The sequence below is a fragment of the Tachyglossus aculeatus genome, chromosome 3, assembly GCF_015852505.1.
Source record: "Tachyglossus aculeatus isolate mTacAcu1 chromosome 3, mTacAcu1.pri, whole genome shotgun sequence".
Classification (NCBI taxonomy): domain Eukaryota; kingdom Metazoa; phylum Chordata; class Mammalia; order Monotremata; family Tachyglossidae; genus Tachyglossus; species Tachyglossus aculeatus.
Genome location: NC_052068.1, coordinates 25,339,480 through 25,360,992, shown reverse-complemented (window position 1 = coordinate 25,360,992; position 21,513 = coordinate 25,339,480). Strand labels below are relative to the sequence as shown.

At 42.7% G+C, this 21,513-nt stretch overlaps 1 protein-coding gene across 5 annotated transcripts in view; it reads right to left on the bottom strand.

The window, feature by feature from the left end:
* Positions 1–21,513, bottom strand: part of BLNK (B cell linker) — a 122,167-nt gene that overhangs the window by 40,654 nt on the left and 60,000 nt on the right. For 3 of the 5 annotated variants that reach the window (XM_038744371.1, XM_038744374.1, XM_038744373.1), the window contains 7 exons: positions 20,668–20,724; positions 18,536–18,585; positions 16,984–17,024; positions 14,956–15,112; positions 13,540–13,685; positions 11,741–11,816; positions 5,314–5,388 (listed from right to left, as the gene is read on the bottom strand). In XM_038744371.1, coding sequence (XP_038600299.1) covers positions 5,314–5,388; positions 11,741–11,816; positions 13,540–13,685; positions 14,956–15,112; positions 16,984–17,024; positions 18,536–18,585; positions 20,668–20,724 — 602 coding nt within the window. The remainder of the gene's footprint in view (positions 1–5,313; positions 5,389–11,740; positions 11,817–13,539; positions 13,686–14,955; positions 15,113–16,983; positions 17,025–18,535; positions 18,586–20,667; positions 20,725–21,513) is intronic. The other 2 variants (XM_038744372.1, XM_038744375.1) reach the window with 1 other exon arrangement.

Below are 21,513 nucleotides of genomic sequence, written 5' to 3'. Positions count from 1 at the left end.
AGAGGTCGAGGAGGATTAGGACAGAATATGAGCCGTTGGATTTGGCAAGCAGGAGGTCATTGGTGACCTTTGAGAGCGCAGTTTCCGTGGAATGAAGGGGACGGAAGCCAGACTGGAGGGGGTCGAGGAGAGAGTTGTTGTTGAGGAATTCTAGGCAGCGCGTGTAGACAACTCGTTCAACATTAAACATTAAACATTAAACATTAAACATGTTAAACATTCATTTCCAATGAGGTGGTGAAATGTAATCTCTCGGTTTAGTGGGGACTCATCCCATCACAGAGAAGAAGAAAAGCAACTTTCTGTGGCCCAAGCAGGTTGTGGATGCTATAGACTTTAACTGGCCAAGCTGCTTTCCCGCAGCCTTAGATACAGCAACACCTCCTGGAAAACTAAGTTCTCGGATTGCTATTCTCTCTCTGTTCCTTTCTTTCCACATCTTTCTTATTCCTCCTTCCCAGTTAGTTTTCTGTCCCACTGCTGGTTGTCAGAGCTCTAGATTTATGTGCTAAAAAAGCTGAAACATATGGATGCTGAAACCTATGGATGGCCAAGATGTGTGTGCCAGTGGAAGGAATGATAGGAAGGAAGAAGCACTGTGGTGGGTAGATAGAGCGCGGACCTGGGTTCTAATCCTGACTCTGCCACTTGTCTGCTGTGTGGCCTTGGGCAGGTCACTTAACTGCTTCTCAGTTACCTCATCGGTAAAATGGGCACTAAGACTACGAATCCCATGTGGGACATCATCATCATCATCAATCGTATTTATCGAGCGCTTACTGTGTGCAGAGCACTGTACTAAGCGCTTGGGAAGTACAAGTTGGGAACATATAGAGACAGTCCCTACCCAGCAGTGGGCTCACAGTCTAAAAGGGGGAGACAGAGAACAAAACCAAACATACTAACAAAATAAAATAAATAGAATAGATATGTACAAGTAAAATAAATAAATAAATAGAGTAATAAATATGTACAAATATGTACAGGGACTGTGTCCAATCTGATTAGCTTGTATTTGCCCCAATGCTTAGAACAGTGGCTAACACTGAATAAGTGCTTAGTAAGCTCATCGTGGGCAGGGGATGTGTCTGCTTATTGTTATATTGTACTGTCTCAAGTGCTTAGCACAGTGCTCTGCACTCAGTAAGTGCTCAATCAATATGATTGAATGAATAAATACCACTAATAAAAAAAGATGCCCTGTCTGGGGAAGGGGTGCTTGGGGAGGACAGCCAGCGCTTAGAACAGTGCTCCAGCGCTTAGAACAGTGCTCTGCACATAGTAAGCGCTCAATAAATACGATTGATGATTTAGACTGTGAGCCCACTGTTGGGTAGGGACTGTCTCTATATGTTGCCAACTTGTACTTCCCAAGCGCTTAGTACAGTGCTCTGCACACAATAAGCACTCAATAAATACGATTGATGATGATGATGAGTAAGCGCTTAACAAATGCCATTATTATTATTAAGGGAGGACAAAAGATTCTGGACTCAGTGGGATTCTGGTCACGCTAGCAGTGAGGCAGAAACTCTTCCTTGTGCAACCTCATAGTGGGCAGTGAAGGTATCCGTTTATTGTTGTATTGCACTCTCCAAAACTCTTAGTACAGTGCTTTGCACACAGTCCTCAATAAATACAATTGAATAAACGAATGAATCTCGTTCCAAAAGTGGCCATTCTAAGAAGATGCCCACCTCTACCTGCACTCTGTACAAACCCCTGAGCGGGTGACAGTGGGGGCAGAGGGAAACTGAGAGCGGGGGGGAAGAGGAAAGTGGGGGGAGTGGTCACTCTTTGAGGTTGCCCCTGCCATCACCCGTGTGGACACAGCTTCAGTCTGGTTCATTCTTTCATTCAATCGTATTTATTGAGCGCTTACTGTGTGTAGAGCACTGTACTATGCGCTTGGGAAGTCCAAGTTGGCAACATCTAGAGACGGGCCCTGCCCAACAGTGGGCTCACAGTCTAGAAGATGATTTCGACACCAGTCTGCATGTTTTGTTTTGTTGTCTGTCTCCCCCTTCTAGACTGAGAGCCCGTTGTTGGGTAGGGACCGTCTCTATATGTTACTGACTTGTACTTCCCAAGCGCTTAGTACAGTGCTCTGCACACAGTAAGCGCTCAATAAATATGATTGAATGAATGAAAGGTCAGTTGAGCCAAAGCCACTGCTACTCAGGTAGGGGTGGGGGCGGAGAGTGATAATGGGGCTCTCAGATCCACTGCATTAACCACTCCTTAGCCCAGACCTCCAGGGAGGGAGAGGTGTCCTGAAGGGGGGTACTCATCTCCCTCCCTACATCCCCTCTCATGTCTGGAGGCCAGAGAACTGTCACTTCCCAATTTCGTCCTTCCCACTGCCCAGTATGTGCACCATGCCAAGTAGATGCTCAATAAATGCTACTACTACTAATACTACTACTAATGATGGCATTTATTAAGCGCTTACTATGTGCAAAGCACTGTTCTAAGCGCTGGGGAGGGTACAAGGTGATCAGGTTGTTCCATGGGGGGTTCACAGTCTTAATCCCCATTTTACAGATGAGGGAACTGAGGCACAGAGAAGTGAAGTGACTTGCCCGAAGTCACACAGCTGACAATTGGCTGAGTCGGGATCTGAACCCCTAACCTCTGACTCCAAAGCCCGGGCTCTTTCCACTGAGCCATGCTGCTTCCCTACTGCCACTACTGCTCCGAGTGTGATTTCTTTTTTGTCTCTCCCTCCTCCTAATGGAACAAGCCCCTGAATGAGCTTGCCACTGCCTCAGCTACTGTTTTGCCAACCTCCTCCGCCTCCTTTTCCCCCTGCCTTTCTTCAGCGCTTAGAACAGTGCTTTGCACATAGTAAGCGCTTAACAAATACCATCATTATTATTAATTGTACTCTGTGGAAAGAGTATCCGCTGGAGCAACAGTATGGTTCCCCTCTCCCTCCACCTTACTGATTCCTCTCCTTCCTGCTTTCCTGGAACACCAGCAGCACTTTCCCCAGAGATGAAAGGAACCCAAGGAACAAGAGCAAAGTCAAATAAGAAACAGCAGATGGGAAGACCACCTGCTCCAGGGTTTTAATCCTTTGACTTTTTTTCCTGTTGCTCACACTCTTACACCCCTCCAGGGCCACTCTGAGGCTGCCTGCAACGTGAGATAGATTTTAGTGTCTGTTTTGAGTCTGATTATAGTTTTGTCATCACATCCAGCATTTTAAACTATGCTCTCTGCCCCTTGTAGATATTCGTTGGCTGATCAATCCAGTGAAGGGTTTTTAAGGGTTTAAGAGGTAGAGACCCAAGTTGGCAGCCACTGGGGAGGGGATGGTCTAGGTCCAGGATAGGGAAGTGGGTGAAGACAGCAAAAGTCTGAGCTCTTTTCAGTTTACAAGACATACATATGCCGCAGCACCCTTGTTCCCTCACAGAAGCCAGGAGAGAGGAAAGATGGAGAGAACTTGCCCTCCTTCCATGGCTCAGGAAGGTGGCTTTTGTGGCTAACAAAATCCAAAGGGAAGAAGCATGCCAACTATATAGATCACTACTTTTTATTCCTTCTAGACTGTGAGCCCATTGTTGGGTAGGGATTGTCTCCATCTGTTGCCGAATTGTACTTTCCAAGCGCTTACTACAGTGCTCCGCACATAGTAAGCCCTCAGTAAATATGATTAAATGAATGAATTTTTAGATCAGGACCCTCCATCCTCCCCATCCCATGTCCTACAGAACCCTGCTGTTTATTATTCTTGCAATCGTGAATTGGGGGCTGCCCAATAATAATAATAATAATAATGGCATTTATTAAGCGCTTACTATGTGCAAAGCACTGTTCTAAGCACTGGGGAGGTCACAGTCTTAATCCCCATTTTACAGATGAGGTAACTGAGGCACAGAGAAGTTAAGTGATTTGCCCAAAGTCACACAGCTGACAATTGGTGGAGTCGGGATTTGAACCCATGGCCTCTGACTCCAAAGCCCGTGCTCTTTTCCACTGAGCCACGCTGAGGATGTGTGTGTGTGTGCACACATGTATGCAAATGTGGAGAGAAAACTATTTGCTCTTTGTAATACAGAAGAGTATGAAATAAACTGCTGCTGAGTTACACCCTGGCTGTCAAGTGCTTAGTACAGTGCTCTGCACATAGTAAATACTCAAGTACTTATTTATTTTACTTGTACATATCTATTCTATTTATTTTATTTTGTTAATATGTTTTGTTCTGTTCTCTGTCTCCCCCTTCTAGACTGTGAGCCCACTGTTGGGTAGGGACCGTTTCTATATGTTGCCAACTTGTACTGCCCAAGCACTTAGTACAATGCTCTGCACACAGTAAGCGCTCAATAAATACGACATTGATTGATTGATTGATTGATTGATTGAAGTATGATTGATTAGGACCCTGGAACACAGCCCAGATACCTGGAAAAGTTATTATTATTATTAATGATAATACTAATAATAATTGTGGTATTTGTTAAAAGATTACTTTGTGCCAGGCACTGTACTAAACAATGGGGTAGATATAAAGTGATTAGACAGATTACAAGGTAGGTAGATACAAGGAGAAACACATGGGGCTCACAGTCTTAATCCCCATTTTACGGATGAGGTAACTGAGGTTGCCCAAGGTCACACAGCAGACAAGTGGCGGAGGCGGGAATTAGAACCCAGGTCCTTCTGACTCCCAGTCTTATGATCTATCCACTAGGCCACCCTACTACATCCCAGGAGAAAGACTGGGAGAAGAAACATGGTGCTAATCCTAGCAGGTTTTGTATGACAAAGAGAGACAAGGTTGTATATATGTATATATGCTTGTACATATTTATTACTCTATTTATTTATTTATTTATTTTACCTGTACATATCTATTCTATTTATTTTATTTTGTTAGTATGTTTGGTTTTGTTCTCTGTCTCCCCCTTTTAGACTGTGAGCCCACTGTTGGGTAGGGACTGTCTCTATATGTTGCCAACTTGTACTTACCAAGCGCTTAGTACAGTGCTCTGCACACAGTAAGCACTCAATAAATACGATTGATTGATTGATTGATTGATTGATTGATAGTTGTGGGCTTTTGGCCTTGTTGGACTCACTGGCTGCCATCTTGAGAGGGGACCAACCCCTTTTGTTGGAGATGGGACCTCCTTTGTGGCTCTGTTGCTCTGGGGCTGCCGAGTCTTTCAGTCACTCTGTCCAAGCAGCCTAACCACAAATCCTAGTAAGTGGCAAATCAGTCTTATTGAACGCCATTTGGGATGGCTCCTTACTAAATTTGAGTGTTAGTTGGGGAAATCCTTCATGAATCATACATTTTACCTTGTGCTGGAGCAGTGACAGGAGCTGAGGTTATCTTTGTAGAGTTAGGTTTGACAAATCTGTTCACCACAGGAGCTTTAAAATATGAGAGAGACTCAGTTACCAAAAACTATTAGAGTTGACCACAGCAAATAAACAAGATCGTTAATTTGTGGTATTTGGTAAGTGCTTGATATGTTCTTAATGGGGATTAAGATTATGATTATCTTGTGTCTACCCCAGTAAATAGTACAGTGCCTGGCACATAGTAAGTGTTTAACAAATACCATTTAAAAAACACCAGAGAGAGAGATGAGTTGAGGATAATGTCAAGGTTATGAGCTTGTGAGGCTGGGAGAATAGCGATGTTGCCTACAGTGATAAGAAAAACATGGGGAGGGCAGGGTTTAAGTGGGAAAATGAGGAGTTCTGTTTGGACATGTGAAGTTTGAGGTGATGGCAGGATATCCAAGTAGAGATGTCCTGAAGGCAGGAGGGAATGCGAAATTGCAGAAGAGAGGATTCAGTGTAGAGGTAGAGATGGTAGTTGAAGTCATGGGAGTGAATGAGCTCTTCAAGGGAGTGGGTGTAGATGGAGAACAGAAGGGACCCAGAACTGAGCCTTGTGGGACTCCCACAGTTATTAAGTGGAAGGCAGAGGAGGAGACAGCAAAAAACACTGAGAAGGAGCAGTCAGAGAAGTTGGAGGAGAATTGAGAGGAGACATTGTCAGTGACGCTAAGGTTTGATAGTGTTTCAAGGAGCGGGGGACAGTCCAGTGTCAAAGGCAGTAAAAAGGTCAGAGGAGGATTACATTGGATTTAGCATAAACGTGATCACTGGGTGACTCGAAAGAGGACAGTGTCCATGGAGCGAAGGGGGTGGAAGCCAGATTGGAGATGGTCAAGGAGAGAATTGGAGGAGAGAAAGGGGAGGCAGCAGGTGTATACAACTTGCTCAGTGAGTTTGGAGAGGAGTGATAGGCGGGAGATGGGACAATAACTGGAGGGAGCAGACAGTTTAGTAGGGGATATGTGAGCATGTTGGGAAGCAGCCATTGGAAAGTGAATGTTGAAGATGGCAATCAGGGAGGGAAGAAGGAAGGGACAAGTGTTTTGATAAGGTGTGAAGGGAGGGGTTGGAGCGATACCGCTGGGAAAGAGGGGAGGGTGGATTGGGGGAGAAACTGGACAGCAGCAAAGGAGATTTTAAGGATATCACACCTGGTGGTTTCAATTTTATTGATAAAGTACATGACCAAGTCATTAGGAGCAAAAGATGGGAAGGCAGAGAGACAGAGCATTTGAGAAGAGAGTTAAAAGTCTGAAATAGCTGGAGTGGGCTGTGGACATGAGAGTCAGTATGGATGGAGAAATGTAGTTGTCGGGTGTATGAGAGGGCAGAGTTAAAGCAGGTGAGGATAAGCTTGATATGGATGAGGTCAACCTGATGTCTGAATTTCCATCAGCAGCGTTTTGCAGCTTGTGCATAGGAAAGGAGGAAGTGTACTGTGGAGGTGATCCAGGGTTGCAGGTTAGTGGCATGGAATCTGCAGAGGGACAGGGGAGTGAGGTGGTTGTGTTCAGTGAATTGGGTTGTGTTGAGCATGTGGATTTGTGTGTCAGTAGGAGGTAGGTGCGTATGGAGTCTAAATGGGGCATGATGACTTGAAAAAGTAGGGCTTTGAAGAGGGGGGAGGAGGGAAGTTTCCACATCCATATGAAGTCCTCAAGAATCAACGTGGGGATGGAAAGAGAAGGAAAGTGAAAAAGGGATCAAAATGGTACTTGAAGGGGGGACCTGGGGGTGGTAGATGCCCGTGACTGGTAATTGGAGTATGTGGTAGAGGTGGATGATATGGGATTCGAAAGGAAGGGACAGAGAGGGTTGGAAGAGATGGGATAGTGAGAAAACGGCATTGGGGAGCAAGAAGGAAACCAACTCCTCCCCCTTTCCCGGTGAGTCTTGGGAATGGCCCACCATTCTCCCCATTTTCAAAGCCCTACCAAAATCATATCATCTCCAAGAAGCTCTTCCCCCATCACCTCTGATTTTCCCACCCTGTCTGCCCTCTGTTCTGTGTCACCTATGGAGTTAAGCCTTTTGATACTCCATCCCACAGCATTTATGCTCATAATTTTCTACTCCGCCGATTCATCTATCTCTAATTTAAAAGTCTGTCTCCACTACCGGATTGTAAGCTCTTTGAGGGCAAGGTTGTCATCTACTATTTCTATTATATTGTATTCTCTCAAATGTTTAGTATATGCTCTGCACACAAGTAGCCCTCAAAAAATTCAATCGATTTGATTGTTTTGATCAATTGTTTTAAAGAGAAAATAGCACTTAATTTTGGAGATGTCTACAAGTGTCCCCCTTTTACTTTCTAAATCAAATATTAGATTTATCTCTGCCAGTAGTCAAGTATCCTTAATAGGACACTGCTTTCAATCAGTTATTCAAAAGCAGCTTAGTTACATATTAAGGATTTAGGGCAAATATTTTGTGTAAGAGCTGTAATTTGCATTTATGCTGTTGTCCTTGAATTTGGATGAGTTCAAAGGGCAACAGAATTGTCTCTAACATATTTTTATGCCAAAAACAGCAGTTCTTTTTTCTCGTGCTTAATAATACCAGATTCATACACCTCTCTAACTTAAAAAGTGCTCCCCCTCCAAAAAATAAAGTGGGGTCCCTTAGGGATCTGTGCTATGGTCAGTTTCAACTCTTCGTGAATGATCTGGAAGAAAGAGTGTTCAGTGAAATCTCCAGATTTACAGAAGATACAAAGCTCTTCTGGGTGGGGAAATGCCATGAAGATGAGGATGAACTCCAGGAAGAACTCATCAAAGTTGAGTGAGTAACCCTACTGAGAGCTCGCCTCCTCCAGGAGGCCTTCCCAGACTGAGCCTCCTTTTTCCTCTCCTCCTCCCCATCCCCCCCGCCTTACCTCCTTGCCCTCCCCACAGCACTTGTATATATTTGTACAGATTCATTACTGTATTTATTTTACTTGTACATATTTACTATTCAATTTATTTTGTTAATGATGTACATACAGCTACAATTCTATTTGTTCTGATGATTTTGACCCCTGTCTACATGTTTTGTTTTGTTGTCTGTCTCCCTCTTCTAGACTGTGAGCCCGTTGTTGGGTAGGGGCTGTCTCTATATGTTTGTTGCCAACTTGTACTTCCCAAGCACTTAGTACAGTGCTCTGCACACAGTAAGTGCTCAATAAATATGATTCAGTGAATGAGTAGCTGGAAAATGGCGGGTGAGCTATAGTATCAATCAATTGTATTTATTGAGCGCTTACTGTGTGCAGAGCACTGTACTAAGCGCTTGGGAAGTACAAGTTGGCAACATATAGAGACAGTCCCTACCCAACAGTGGGCTCACAGTCTAGAATGAGCAAGTGCAAGATAATACACATGACGATGAGTTCTGAGCTGTCACAATTAAGAGAAGCAGCGCGGCCTTAGTGGAAGGAGTGCAGACCTGAGAGTCAGAGAACCTGGGTTCTAATAATAATAATAATGGCATTTATTGTGTTTACTATGTGCAAAGCACTGTTCTAAGCGCTGGGGAGGTTACAGGGTGATCAGGTTGTCCCACAGGGGGCTCACAGTCTTAATCCTCATTTTACAGACGAGGTAACTGAGGCCCAGAGAAGTGAAGTGACTTTCCCAAAGTCACACAGCTGACAATTGGCGGAGCCGGGATTTGAACCCCTGACCTCTGACTCCAAAGCCCGGGCTCTTTCCACTGAGTCGCGCTGCTTCCGGCTCCACCAGTGAGCCGCAACTTCTCGGGGCCTCAGTTCTCTCATCTGCAAAATGGGGATTCAATACCTGTTCTCCCTTCAATTTGGGCCATAAGCCCCATATGGGACCTGATTTTCTTACACTTGACATATAGTAACTGCTTAACAAATACCACTGTTATTATTTACTCTGGGAAGAGTTCTCGAACTGCTTGTTGACTGTTCTTTTAAATCACCAAGTTGTGCAACAGCAGAGTCAAATTCTGGTTATCTTAGGAGACAAAAGGCATAGTTTTGCCAGTACTTAAAACCATAATATCTTCACTTCTGAGACACTCTGTGAAAGTCTGATTGCTGCATTTTAAGAAGGAGCTAATAGAACTGAAGAAGGTACAGAGAAGGGCAACAAAGATAACCAGGAATCCTCATGAGATTCCATCAATTAATGGTATTTATTATGTACTTGCTATATGCAGAACTGTATTTAATGCTTGGGAGAGTAAAATACAATAGAACTGGTAGATATAATCCCTACTTACAATGAGTTTTCTGCTACAGAACAGATGAGAAGGGGAAAAAGGTAGGCTGAGAGAGGTCATGATTGAAATTTACACAACCATGAAGGGAGTGTAAACACACAATTCTTGCCCGCCAAATCCCATCACACTAGGATGAGGAATCATCCTCTGCATGTTGAATCAGATAGGATCAAAATAAACAAAAAGAAACACTTCTCCCAGTGGGTGGAAAACATATGGGATGTGTTACCACTCAAAGAAATGCAGATTTACTGAGAAGAATGTTGAAAGGATTTGCTAAATTGAGGTTTAAGGGGCTAGATGTGGATTTTTTTAATGGTATTTAAGCCCCTTCAAGCTAATCATCATCAATCGTATTTATTGAGCGCTTACTGTGTGCAGAGCACTGTACTAAGCACTAAGCGCTTAAGCTAATCAGGTCGGACACAGTCCATGTCCCACTGGGGCAGTAAATCTTAATCTCCATTTTGCAGTTGAGGTAACGGGGGCATAAAGAAGTGACTTGCCCACCGTCACACGGCCGAAAAGCGTTGGGGCTGGGATTAGAACCCAGATCCTTCTGATTCCCAGGCTCTTGCTCTATCTACTAGACTACGCTGCTGTTAGCTGGCTCTTTTACCCGAGATTCATTTACCAAACAATTCAAATGAATTATACTTAAAAGTAGACACAAATCTCTCTTAATTCCCTGAGGGTGTTAGCTGTTTGACGTCTCCCTTGTGCACTTGGATCTGTTCCCTTTAAGTACTTGATATTTGCCCCACAGCACTTGTGTACACTACTGTAATTTATTGTTATGTCCCTCTCTCCCCCTCTAGACTGTAAGCTTCTTGTGGGCAAAGAATATGTCTCTCCCAAGTGCTTACTACAGTGTTCTGCGCACATTAAGCGCTCAATAAATGTCATAGATTGATTGCTCTCCACACAGTAATTACTCAGTAAAGATCATTGATTGATTCCTAGGTTCAAAGAGGAAACAGGCTGCTTATTCTGTTTCACTCTCCCGGACTCATAGTACAGAATTAGTCACACAGTAGTTGCTCAATAAATGATATTGACTGATTGAACTTCCTATGTCAATCAATCAATCGCATTTATTGAGCGCTTACTGTGTGCAGAGCACTGTATTAAGCGCTTGGGAAGTACAAGTTGGCAACATCTAGAGACAGTCCCTACCCAACAGTGGGCTCACAGTCTAGAAGATGTCATCCATATGTCCTATTCATTCATTCATTCATTCATTCATTCATTCAATCAATCGTATTTATTGAGTACTTACTGTGTGCAGAGCACTGTACTAAGTGCTTAATATATATGCATGTATATGTCATATGTCATCTCTCCCTTTAGCCCGTAAGCTCATTGTGGGCAGAGAATGTGTCTAATTAATTAATTAATAATGGCTTTTATTAAGCACTTACTATGTGCAAAAGCACTGTTCTAAGCGCTGGGGGGCCACAAGGTGATGAGGTTGTCCCACGTGGGGCTCACAGTCTTCATCCCCATTTTACAGATGAGGGAACTGAGGCCCAGAGAAGTTAAGTGACTCGCCCAAAGTCACACAGCCGACAAGTGGCGGAGCCAGGATTTGAACCCATGACCTCTGACTCCAAAGCCCGTGCTCTTTCCCACTGAGCCACGCTGCTTCTCTACCAACCGTGTTATGTTGTATTCTCCCAAGCGTTCAGTACAGTGCTCTGCACACAGTAAGCACTCGATAAATAAGATTGATTGATCGATTGGCATGGACTAAGAGAAGATCAGGGCAAGCTGAGAGTAGTCCATTTCCCAGGCCGGAGAGACAGGAGAGGGCGAGAAATGTTGCAACCTCACACCCAGGCAGTAGCTTTTCTCTACTCTGAGACTGCCCAATAAGTTGGGGAAGAATATTCCATTCTCCTCATACAAATGTTTTTATGTATGGGGATCCATGTTCTCATGACAACCTACCTCACTTATGACAACCTGTCTTCCTCTAGGGGGAAGAATAGGATTAAACATGTATTTCCCATTGGCAGCTCTCCAGCTTTTGTGGTCAGGGCTCAAAAATCGTCACCATCAAATTTCTTAATAAAAAATTGCTTAGGAGATATTGTTTGGCTGAACTTTCCCACCATTTGAAAAAGTAATTTCTTGGCTTTACCAGGTTGCGGCGAGCTGCTTTCTGTAGGATGAATGTAATTTTCGTCTTCATCCTCAACAGGAACCACGTAGTCGGCCTAAAAGAAATTCAGACATGACTTAATGAAAGATTTGGGCAGCTGTTGTTATTTATTAATTCATTTATTTATCAATTTCTTCACCAATGTCTGTCTCCCCCTCTCGACTGTGAGCTCGCTGTGGACAGGAATGTGTCTGTTTGTTTTATATTGTACTCTCCCAAGTACTTAGTACAGTGCTTTGCACACAGTAAGTGCTCAATAAATACGATGGAATGAATGAATGAATAAGGTGCTATAAGGAAATAGTATATGGGGTTAGAAGAGAACTGATTAGAAAAATATAGGACTTTATTCTTCGGGCAAAATGACCTGCCTTTTACAGTTCCAAACTCAAGTTTCAAGTTCTCAAGATGGTGATGTCATGAGATTTTATACCTGAATTTAGGAGGGAATGGAGAGGGATTTTATGATTCTTTCCCCCGAGGTGGCACAGGGTAAGAGTATAGGGTAATCAGAGTAATAACTGTGGTATTTGGTATTAATAACTGTGGTATTTGTTAAGTGTTTATTATGTGTCAAGCTCTGTCCTAAGTGCTGGGGCAGATACAAGATAATCAGGTCCCACGTGGGGCTTACAGTCTAAGAAGGAGGGAGAATGGGTATTGAAACCTCATTTTGTAGGTGAGGGAACTGAGGCCCAGAAAAATTAAAATTAAGGTCACACAGCAGACGCATGGCAGAGCTGGGATTAGAACCCAGGTCCTCTGACTCCCAAGCCTGTGCTCTTTCCACTAGGCCACACGGCTTCCCCCAGTTCTAATTTTACTCTACCAGTCATCTACTGTTCAATTTTGGGCAAGAGACTTAACTTCTTCGAGCTTCTGTAAAATAGGGACAAGATTGATTGTGAGCCCTGTATAGGAAAGGGATTGTTTCTGAGCTCATAACCTTATATCTGCTCCAATGGTTAGCACAAAATAAGGATTTATTAAATGCCATAATTATCTAGTACTAATCTGTAGCTGCTCGGTGTTGTGGAGGGTACAATGCATGCTGAGACTTGTATCCATAATCATGGGGCTTGGGTTAGGTAGGTCTTCTGATGCTTGACCAGATCACAAACTATTGGTCTTTATTTTGTGATCTGGTCTAGAGTCAGAGGTTAAACATTATTGGTGATTGGGGTGATATCTGCCTTCCATCTGGGACTTTGCACTTTGGAAATATTTGTTTTTAAAAATGGAATCAGTTACCCAGAAGGACAAACCATACATTCTGAATGAAGCCTCTTTTAGTCTCAGACCTTTTTGTTAAATATGGATTATTCAAGAGATAATAAGATAATATAGCATACATTCTTTTTAAGTGCTTAGTACAGTGTTCGGCACACAGTAAGTGCTTAATAAATGCCATCGATTGATCACCCTTTCAAAAATGAGCTCTTTGGTGAAAATATCTAGAAATCCCCTCAGCTATGATATTCCACCACAACTTTACAAACTGAAACCTTGGGTGTTTTTGGAAATAAGGCTGACATTTGCTGCTTTAAGCTCCTCCCTTAGACTGTCAGGACTATCATTTACTTCCATTGGTTTAACTCAAGTATTCAATTCTAAGTCCTAGCAGATTGATGTGTGGAGTAGCTTTCAGACTTGGATCATTAGAGAGCCACATGGCATCACATATCAAGATTTGACCCCTTCTTCCTGGAATTGAGAAATTGAGTGTGCTTCCGCCAAAGACTTCCATGATCAAGATATTTCATTCCATCTGGACATACCTCATCTTCCAAACTTTCCTTTGGCTTCGGTGGGACTTGAGGTTTCTGAGCAGTGGTTTGTACCGGCAAAGTTGGTAACACGTGAGCCGGCCCGCTCCGGAGAGGTTTGTTGAGTGGGGCTGGGGGCCTCTGGTTAGAACGGTTGTCTGGAAAGAAAAAAAAAAGGATAGACACATACAGCTTCATGTGGTACCTTGGTTGGAATCATGTCAAATCCATATCAATCAGAAATGCAGACCTACTTTGCTTTAGTGATATGGCAGCTTGTAGTCATAGAATCCTCAGAGAAAGCAGGAACTTCAGACATTAACCTAGTCATGGGACCCCTTGGGTGGTGGGACAAATGGTGGGGGATGAGTTAAAAGGGGTCACAGAGTTCACCTTAGCTCTCACTCATCTTTCAGATGTTTAGGGTCAGATTATCCAGATAATCTCTGCAGCCCAGGGCTCATTACCTTCAGACATTCTGCAGAAAACCTCCTCCCCCCATGCTCTCCTATCGATCAATCAATCAATCGTATTTATTGCACAGCACTGTACTCAGTGCTTGGGAGAGTACAATATAACAGAACTGGTAGACATGTTCCCTGCCCACAACAGTCATACACACCTCTCCACTCTGGCCAGGGTGAGGATAAAATATTTATTTTTATTTATTTATATATATATATATATATATATATATATATATATATTATTCTGAGGATAAAAATAGTCCTAGCTGCGCTATTCAGACCTTCCCTGGGAGCATAAAGACCTTTAGCTTGGAGCACAAGTACAGCCCACATAGTCCATGAAGCCCTTAATCTGACTGGGCTCATACTGGCCTCCAAATTTGGTTCTCCACCCAGCTTCTGAGCTGCATTTTAATCTTCCTCCCCTCCATCCACGGGGAAACTCTAAAATCTGACTTTCCCCCATTTCATTTCCCTTCTTCCCTTACCCCAAGCCTCCCTATAGCCATAATCATTTTCAGTCCCCAAATCTGCAAAGCCACAACACCATGTCAGGGGAATAGACCCTGAGAATGCCTGCCCCTTTAAATACGTAAGTAGTTGTTGTCCTCAGCAGCAGAAATGATCGGAACAACCCAATATGGGGAAATAATAGAGGAGAATGGAAGAATATTTGTGTCCCCCTCATCAGTTCTGGGGAAGATGCCAAAATTCCCTTTAGAGCTCAAAGGGGAGAGTTGGGTTGAGGATTCGCCAGTTAGGGATGTGTTCGTTACTGACCATATCTCTGGCCTGAAGGTTGGAAAATGAAAAAGTAGGACTTAATTTGGATTTTATTGATCAATCAATGGTCTTTATTGAGCACTTACTATGTGCAGAGTACTGTACTGAGTTCTTGGGAGAGTAAAGTACAACAGAATTAGTAGACACTTTCCCTGCCCATAGCGAGCTTACGGCTTACCTGCATATTCTCCCAAAGGTAACATAAGTGAGGGGGGAAGTTTCCTCTTCTCCTGCTCTGTTGGTGGAGGCTCATAGCTATCATCAGCGTTCTCTTCGGCAGGGACCACATAGGTCTCTGAGTCAGAGTGTTCATCTGGATTTTCATAATCACTGTCCTGGAAATACAACAGTTCACACTTTTGTCATTAGGCCTTTGTTTATCTTTCATCTTTGGAAGTGACATTCCAGTTATGTTGAACCCCATTCTCCTTCACTGCCAAGGGGTGTTGTAAATACATTAAAGGAAGCCCACAGTGAGAGAGGAATGTCTTTCTGGTCAACATTTGGACAAACAATCTTGAAGAGAAGGAGGTGCCCTAAAAGAAGTAATTAATGCCCTTCCATTTACCAAGGGGAGAAATGATTTGATTAATTATATCAGCCCCTGAGCCGAATATTCACGGCCCCTTTAATTTGAGTTATTTAGTGCAAAATACCTCATTTTCCTGTCATTTCTCTAAATGAAAAAATACATAAATTAAAAAGGGGGCACAACCTCAGAATCCTTAGAATCTGTTCATCAGTGAACTAATTACGTTCAGTCATACTCTAGAAGGGGATCAGATTATATAAAAAAATAAATAGGCTGAGATTCCACAGCACAAAATGGAGTGGGAATTATCTGTATTACGTAAATAGCCAAATCCAGTCATTCAGATTTTTAAAAAAATTACTTGGAGGGTGAATAATCTGTTTAGGCTCTCCTCATTGATCAAATTAACTGATCAGTGCCAGACCTCCATTTTATTCTGGGTTATGCAACCCTGCCACAGAGTAAACACTTTTGCAGAGCAAAACTTTACTGTGGGGTACCTAACAGTGTTGCCTAATGAATAGAGAAATCCCTGGAAGTCAGAAGGACCTGGGTTCTAATCACCCTCTGCTGTGGCCTTGGGCAAGTCACTTCAATTCTCTGTGCCTCAGTTCCCTCATCTGTAAAATGGGGATTAAGACTGTGAGTCCCACAGGGGACAGGGACTGCGTCTAACCTGATAATCTTCATTTTACCCCAGCACTTAATACAGTACCTGACACATAGTAAGCACTTAAAAAATACCATTAACAACAACAACTCTATCGTTTTGTCTTCCCCAAGTCCCCAAACTTGTCAGTCCCAGCCCTCACTGACTAATGCTGAAGACCAATCCCATTTCTGACCACTGCCAAAACTCACTGCTCCAGTCTTAATGAAAATCATAATAAATGTGGCATTTGTTAAAGACTTTTTTTATGGTATTAAGTGCTTACTTTGTGCCAGGCACTGTACTAAGTGCTGGCATAGGTACAAGTTAATCAGCTTGGACATAGTCCCTGTTCCACATAGGGCTCTCAGTTTTAATCCCCATTTTACACACGAGGTAACTGAGGCACAGAGAATTTAAGTGACTTGCCTGAGGTCACACAGCGGACAAATGGTCGAGCTGGGATTTGAACCCAGGTCCCTTTGGCTCCCAGACCTGTGTTCTATCCACTGGGCCATGCTGCTTCTCTATGTGCCCGGCACTGTGCTAAGCGCTGGGGTAGATACAAGATAATTGGGTTCGACACAGTCCCTGTACACATAGGGCTCCCAGTCTCATCCCTATTTTACAGATGAGGCAACTGAGGCACAGAAATGTGAAGTGACTTGCCCAAGGTCACACAGCAGACAAGTGGCAGGGCAGGGATTAGAGCCCAGGTCCTTCTGATTCCTCGGCCTGTACTCTAGGATACGTTGCTGTAAAAAATTGCTTCCAATAAGGGGACCTAGTCCTTGTTTTTGGGCTGGTAAGGAGGATCGAGTTGGAGAATATTGTTTTATTAAGTTCTACGTCTTGTTCGGGGCTCCTGTAGCAGCACAGCCAAAATGAGACGGGTTATGGATGTTTTTGGAGAATGTTGGATTGTCTGAAAGGCTACGATTTAGAATAAGCTCTTGGAATAGACTCACATGGGAAACCAACTGAAATTGTACCTCCTGGCAGCGGCCTCAGGAAACTATACTTACAAAATCATCTGACCACTGTTCCTCTTCATCAGCAACATTTTCTAAATCAGACATTAGGGAAACAGAGCAGTCACATGAGCGTGCGTCTCAACCACATACTGATCTCTCTTGCATTGCAAAGCAAGTAAGTATCTTAGTGATTATGCTGGACGTTTGTTTTAATCAGTCATTGAGCGGAGGGCGAGCTACTATTTACTGCCTGCCCTGAAGGCTTTTATGGGCCAGTTCTGTGGGGAATGTTTGGGTAGGGACATGTCAAGCTCTCTCACAGCATCCACCCCTGTATGAGTCCTAACTTAAGCCTTCAGGGTGGTTAATTCAGCCTCCCTCATGATCTATTTTTTGGTGTTTCGGTGTTTCGTTAAAATTCTCAAAAGGGCACCATAGGCCAATATCATTCAGTGGTATTTATTGAGCATTTACTGTATGCAGAGCACTGTACTCAGCACTTGGGAACGTCCTTTAAATTATATATTATAAATTATTTATTTCTATTAATCTGTCTCCCCCTCTAGACTGTAAGCATTTGGATTTGCACCCTTTATTTACACCTCCCTCAGCCACACAGCGCTTATGTGCATAGTTGTAATTTCTTTATTGATGTTAATGTATGTCTCCCCATCTAGACTGGGCAGGGAATATGTCTAACAACTCGTGGCCTAGTGGATAGAGCTTGGGAGTCAGAAGGACCTGGGTTCTAATCCAGACTCCACCACTTGTCCACTGTGTGACTTTGGGCAAGTTACTTCATTTGTCTGTGCCTCAGTTCCCTTATCTGTAAAATGGGGATTAAGATTGTGTGCCCCTTGTGGGACAGGGACTGTGTCCAACCCAATTTACTTGTAACTACCCCAGCACTTAGTAGAGTTCCTGGCACATCGTAAGCACCTAACGACTACCACTATTATTAGTATTATTATTTCTGTTTTATTATGCTCTTCCAAGCACTTAGTACCGGGCTCTGCACACAATAAGCGCTCAATAAATACGATTCACTGATTGATTAAGCTTGATGTGGGCAGGGGTCATGCCCACCAAGTCAGTGTTGTACTCTCCCAAGCGCTTAGTACAGTGCTCTGCACATGGTAAGCACTTAATAAATGCCTTTGATGATAAAGATGGCGATGATGGTGATACAATAGAGTTGATAGACCCAATCCCCGACCACAAAGAGCCTACAATCTACATGGAGAGACAGATGTTAAAATAAATTTTCGAAAGGGGAAATAGTAGAGAATAAGGATATATAAATGAGTGCTTTGGGGATGGGGTGAGTATCAAAGTGCCTGTGGGATACACAATCAAATACATAGTGGACTTAAGTGGAAATGAGGGTTTAATCAGGGAGGGCTTCTTGGAAGAGGTGTGATTTTCAGAGGGCTTTGAAGGTGGCTAGAGTGGTGGACTGTCAGGTATGAAGGGGGAGGGAGTAAATATGCTCAATTTTTTATTTTACCAGGAAAGGTGCTAACCCAATACCTTCCAATAGGGATGCAAATAGCAAATAGCCTGTAATAATGTTTAATCCAAAATTTCTTTGTGACCCCCTTACCTGAAGCATAATCCCTCTGTGGTACACTAGGCGGTGCTTTATGTTTTAGCCTGCAAACAATAATTTTCAAACAAATAATCAATAAGATGGGACAAAAGATTCCTGAGGCTCATACTAAAGCAGATAAAAGATCTACAACTAGATAGAGACAGGTATCGTTACACACACACTTAGCAAGAGCTGCCCTTTTGAACACATCGGGTTAATTAACAGCCTTATTTAGAAATAGATTTAAATATCCATCTTCATTGTAGGCTATGCTACTTTTTAAAAATTTTTAAAAAATTTAAAAATCTATATTTTAAAATATAGAAATATATTTAAATATCCATCTTCATTATAGGCTATGCTAAAAGTGCATTTTAAAGTGATAGCTCTATTTTCAGTTAGTTTTACACAACCATGTACAAATGCTTTAAATCCTGTAACAAGAACAAAAGTTACAAGACTCAATAAATACAAAATAATTTCCATGTCTTTGAGAAGCAATAGCCTTCAAACTCTTGTAATTTAAAATCTAGATTGATAAATATGTTAACATTTTAATATTCATTTGCAATTGTATATTTGTATTTATCCAAAATTATGAGGGGGTAATTAGGCTTTCCCACTTTCTCATTTGAATGAGAGCTTAAATGTGTGGTACTAATAATAATGATGGCATTTGTTAAGCGCTTACTATGTGAAAAGCACTGTTCTAAGTGCTGGAGGGGATACAAGATGATCAGGTTATCCCACGTGGGGCTCACAGTCTTTATTCCCATTTTACAGATGAGGTAACTGAGGCCCAGAGAAGTTAAGTGACTTGTCCAAAGTCACACAGCTGACAAGTGGTGAAGCCAGGATTAGAACCCATGACCTCTGGCTCCAAAGCCCGTGCTCTTTCCACTGAGCCACGCTGCTTCTCTGTAGAGAGATGAAAACTGAATTCATTGTATACCTATATTTATCCCAAGATGAAAATGTTAATTTTCACTTGCAATATGGCTTAAAATCAGTTCAGCTGAAATCACAATTTCTATTCTGATTGCTTACAAAATTATATGATTTTTGAAAGGCCAAAGTCCCCAGAAGGTTTCAAAAAGACATGAATTAGCTTCCTATTCCATGAAGCCATAAAAAATAGGTAGATATTTCTTGAATAAATTGCAAATTTGTATTTGTTACCTTGTGGATGAGTGTTAATTTAAAAATTGCATTCCCTCACAGGAATACTTTATCATATCAACTTGCTAATTGTTTTAAAGAGGAAGATTTAAAGGTGACATTTAACATCAGTCGTGGTCTAGTGGATAGAGCATGGACCTGGGTTCTAATTCCAGTTCTGCCACATGTCTGCTGCATGCCTTGGGTAAGTCACTTAACTTCTCTGTGCCTCAGTTACCTCATCTGTAAAATGGGGATTAAGAATGTGAACCCCACGTGGGACAGGGACTGTGCCCAACCTGATCAACTTGTATCTTAGAGAAGCAGCGTGGGCTCAGTGGAAAGAGCACGGACTTTGGAGTTAGCAGTCATGGGTTCAAATCCCGACTCTGCCAATTGTCAGCTGTGTGACTCTGGGCAAGTCACTTCACTTCTCTGTGCCTCAGTTCCCTCACCTGTAAAATGGGGGTTAAGACTGTGAGCCCCCCGTGGGGCAACCTGATCAGCTTGTAACCTGCCCAGCGCTTAGAACAGTGCTTTGCACATAGTAAGCACTTAATAAATGCTATTATTATTATTATCTATCCCAGCACTTAGTAAATACTTAACAAGTATCTTAATTATTACTATTACATTTATAACATCCTTTTTCTTTAGGGTTAAAAACACACACTACTTAAAATTATGCAAGTGTTATACACTGACAATGTTATAGAGTTATACACTGATGATTCCACAGTTAGTCTATTGCAGCAGGCTATAGAACTGAAGTCACACAACTATGTTCATGCACAGGAATATAGTTTGTTATGTAGGCAAAATTGCCAAGCATTCTACATAGCATTGCTCCAATCACTCATCTAGGTTAGCCCAGACACATTGGAAAGCAGAATTGGTAAACACTGAAGATAAAGCAGAGGAAGCACATCAAAGCACTTTAGGCCTAGGCAGTGCAAACATGCAATGTGTGGTTCTTGAATCCATACCGATCCCAAGTATTTTTCCCAGTTTTGCAAATTAAGGCCACTTGTTCATTTTGGAACCTAAACATCAATAGAAGAAAAACACTCACATTCCTATTTTGGAACTGACAATGGAAAAGGGTCATTTTTGAGATTTGCATGCAAAAAGCCCAGTTTCCCCCAAAGCAGTGCTTTCCCCCAACAGGAAAGACTTGCTCATCAGGAGCTGCATCAGTAAATATTTTCTGTGTGTCCGTAGTGGGAAGGCACCGAATTACACAGTTCGCATGGGGTTTACAGAGTTTGATTAGGTGAGATTCCTGCTCCTTCTCAAAATCCAGTGGGGACATAAGATGGAAAGCACAAATATTTTGGTAAGTGCTTACATCAGCCCATCAGCAGTTTGAATGGAGAGAGGCAAGGGAGGATTCTACCGATGTTGTGAAAATAGATCTGACAGGATCTGGTGACAGACTGAATATGTGCGTTGAATGAGCGAAGAGTTGAAAGTAATGCCAAGATGATGGGCTTGTGAGACAGAGAGGTTGGTAGTGCTGTCTAGGGTGATGGAAAGGCCTGGGGAAGGACAGAGTTTGGTGGGAAGGTGGGGCATTCTGTTTTGGACATGTTAAGCTTAACGTGTCGGTGGGACATCCAAGTAGAGGGGAAGGCAGAAGTAAATGTGAGATTGCAGAGAAAGAGAGAATGGTCAAGGTTGGAGAGGTCTATTTGTGAATCATCCACATAGAGTTGGCAGTTGAAGCCATGGCAGCAAATGAATTCCCCAAGGGAGTGGGTGGAGAATAGAAAGGGACCAAGAATTGAGTCTTGAAGGACTCCCACATTAGAAAGTGGGAGGCAGAGGAGGAG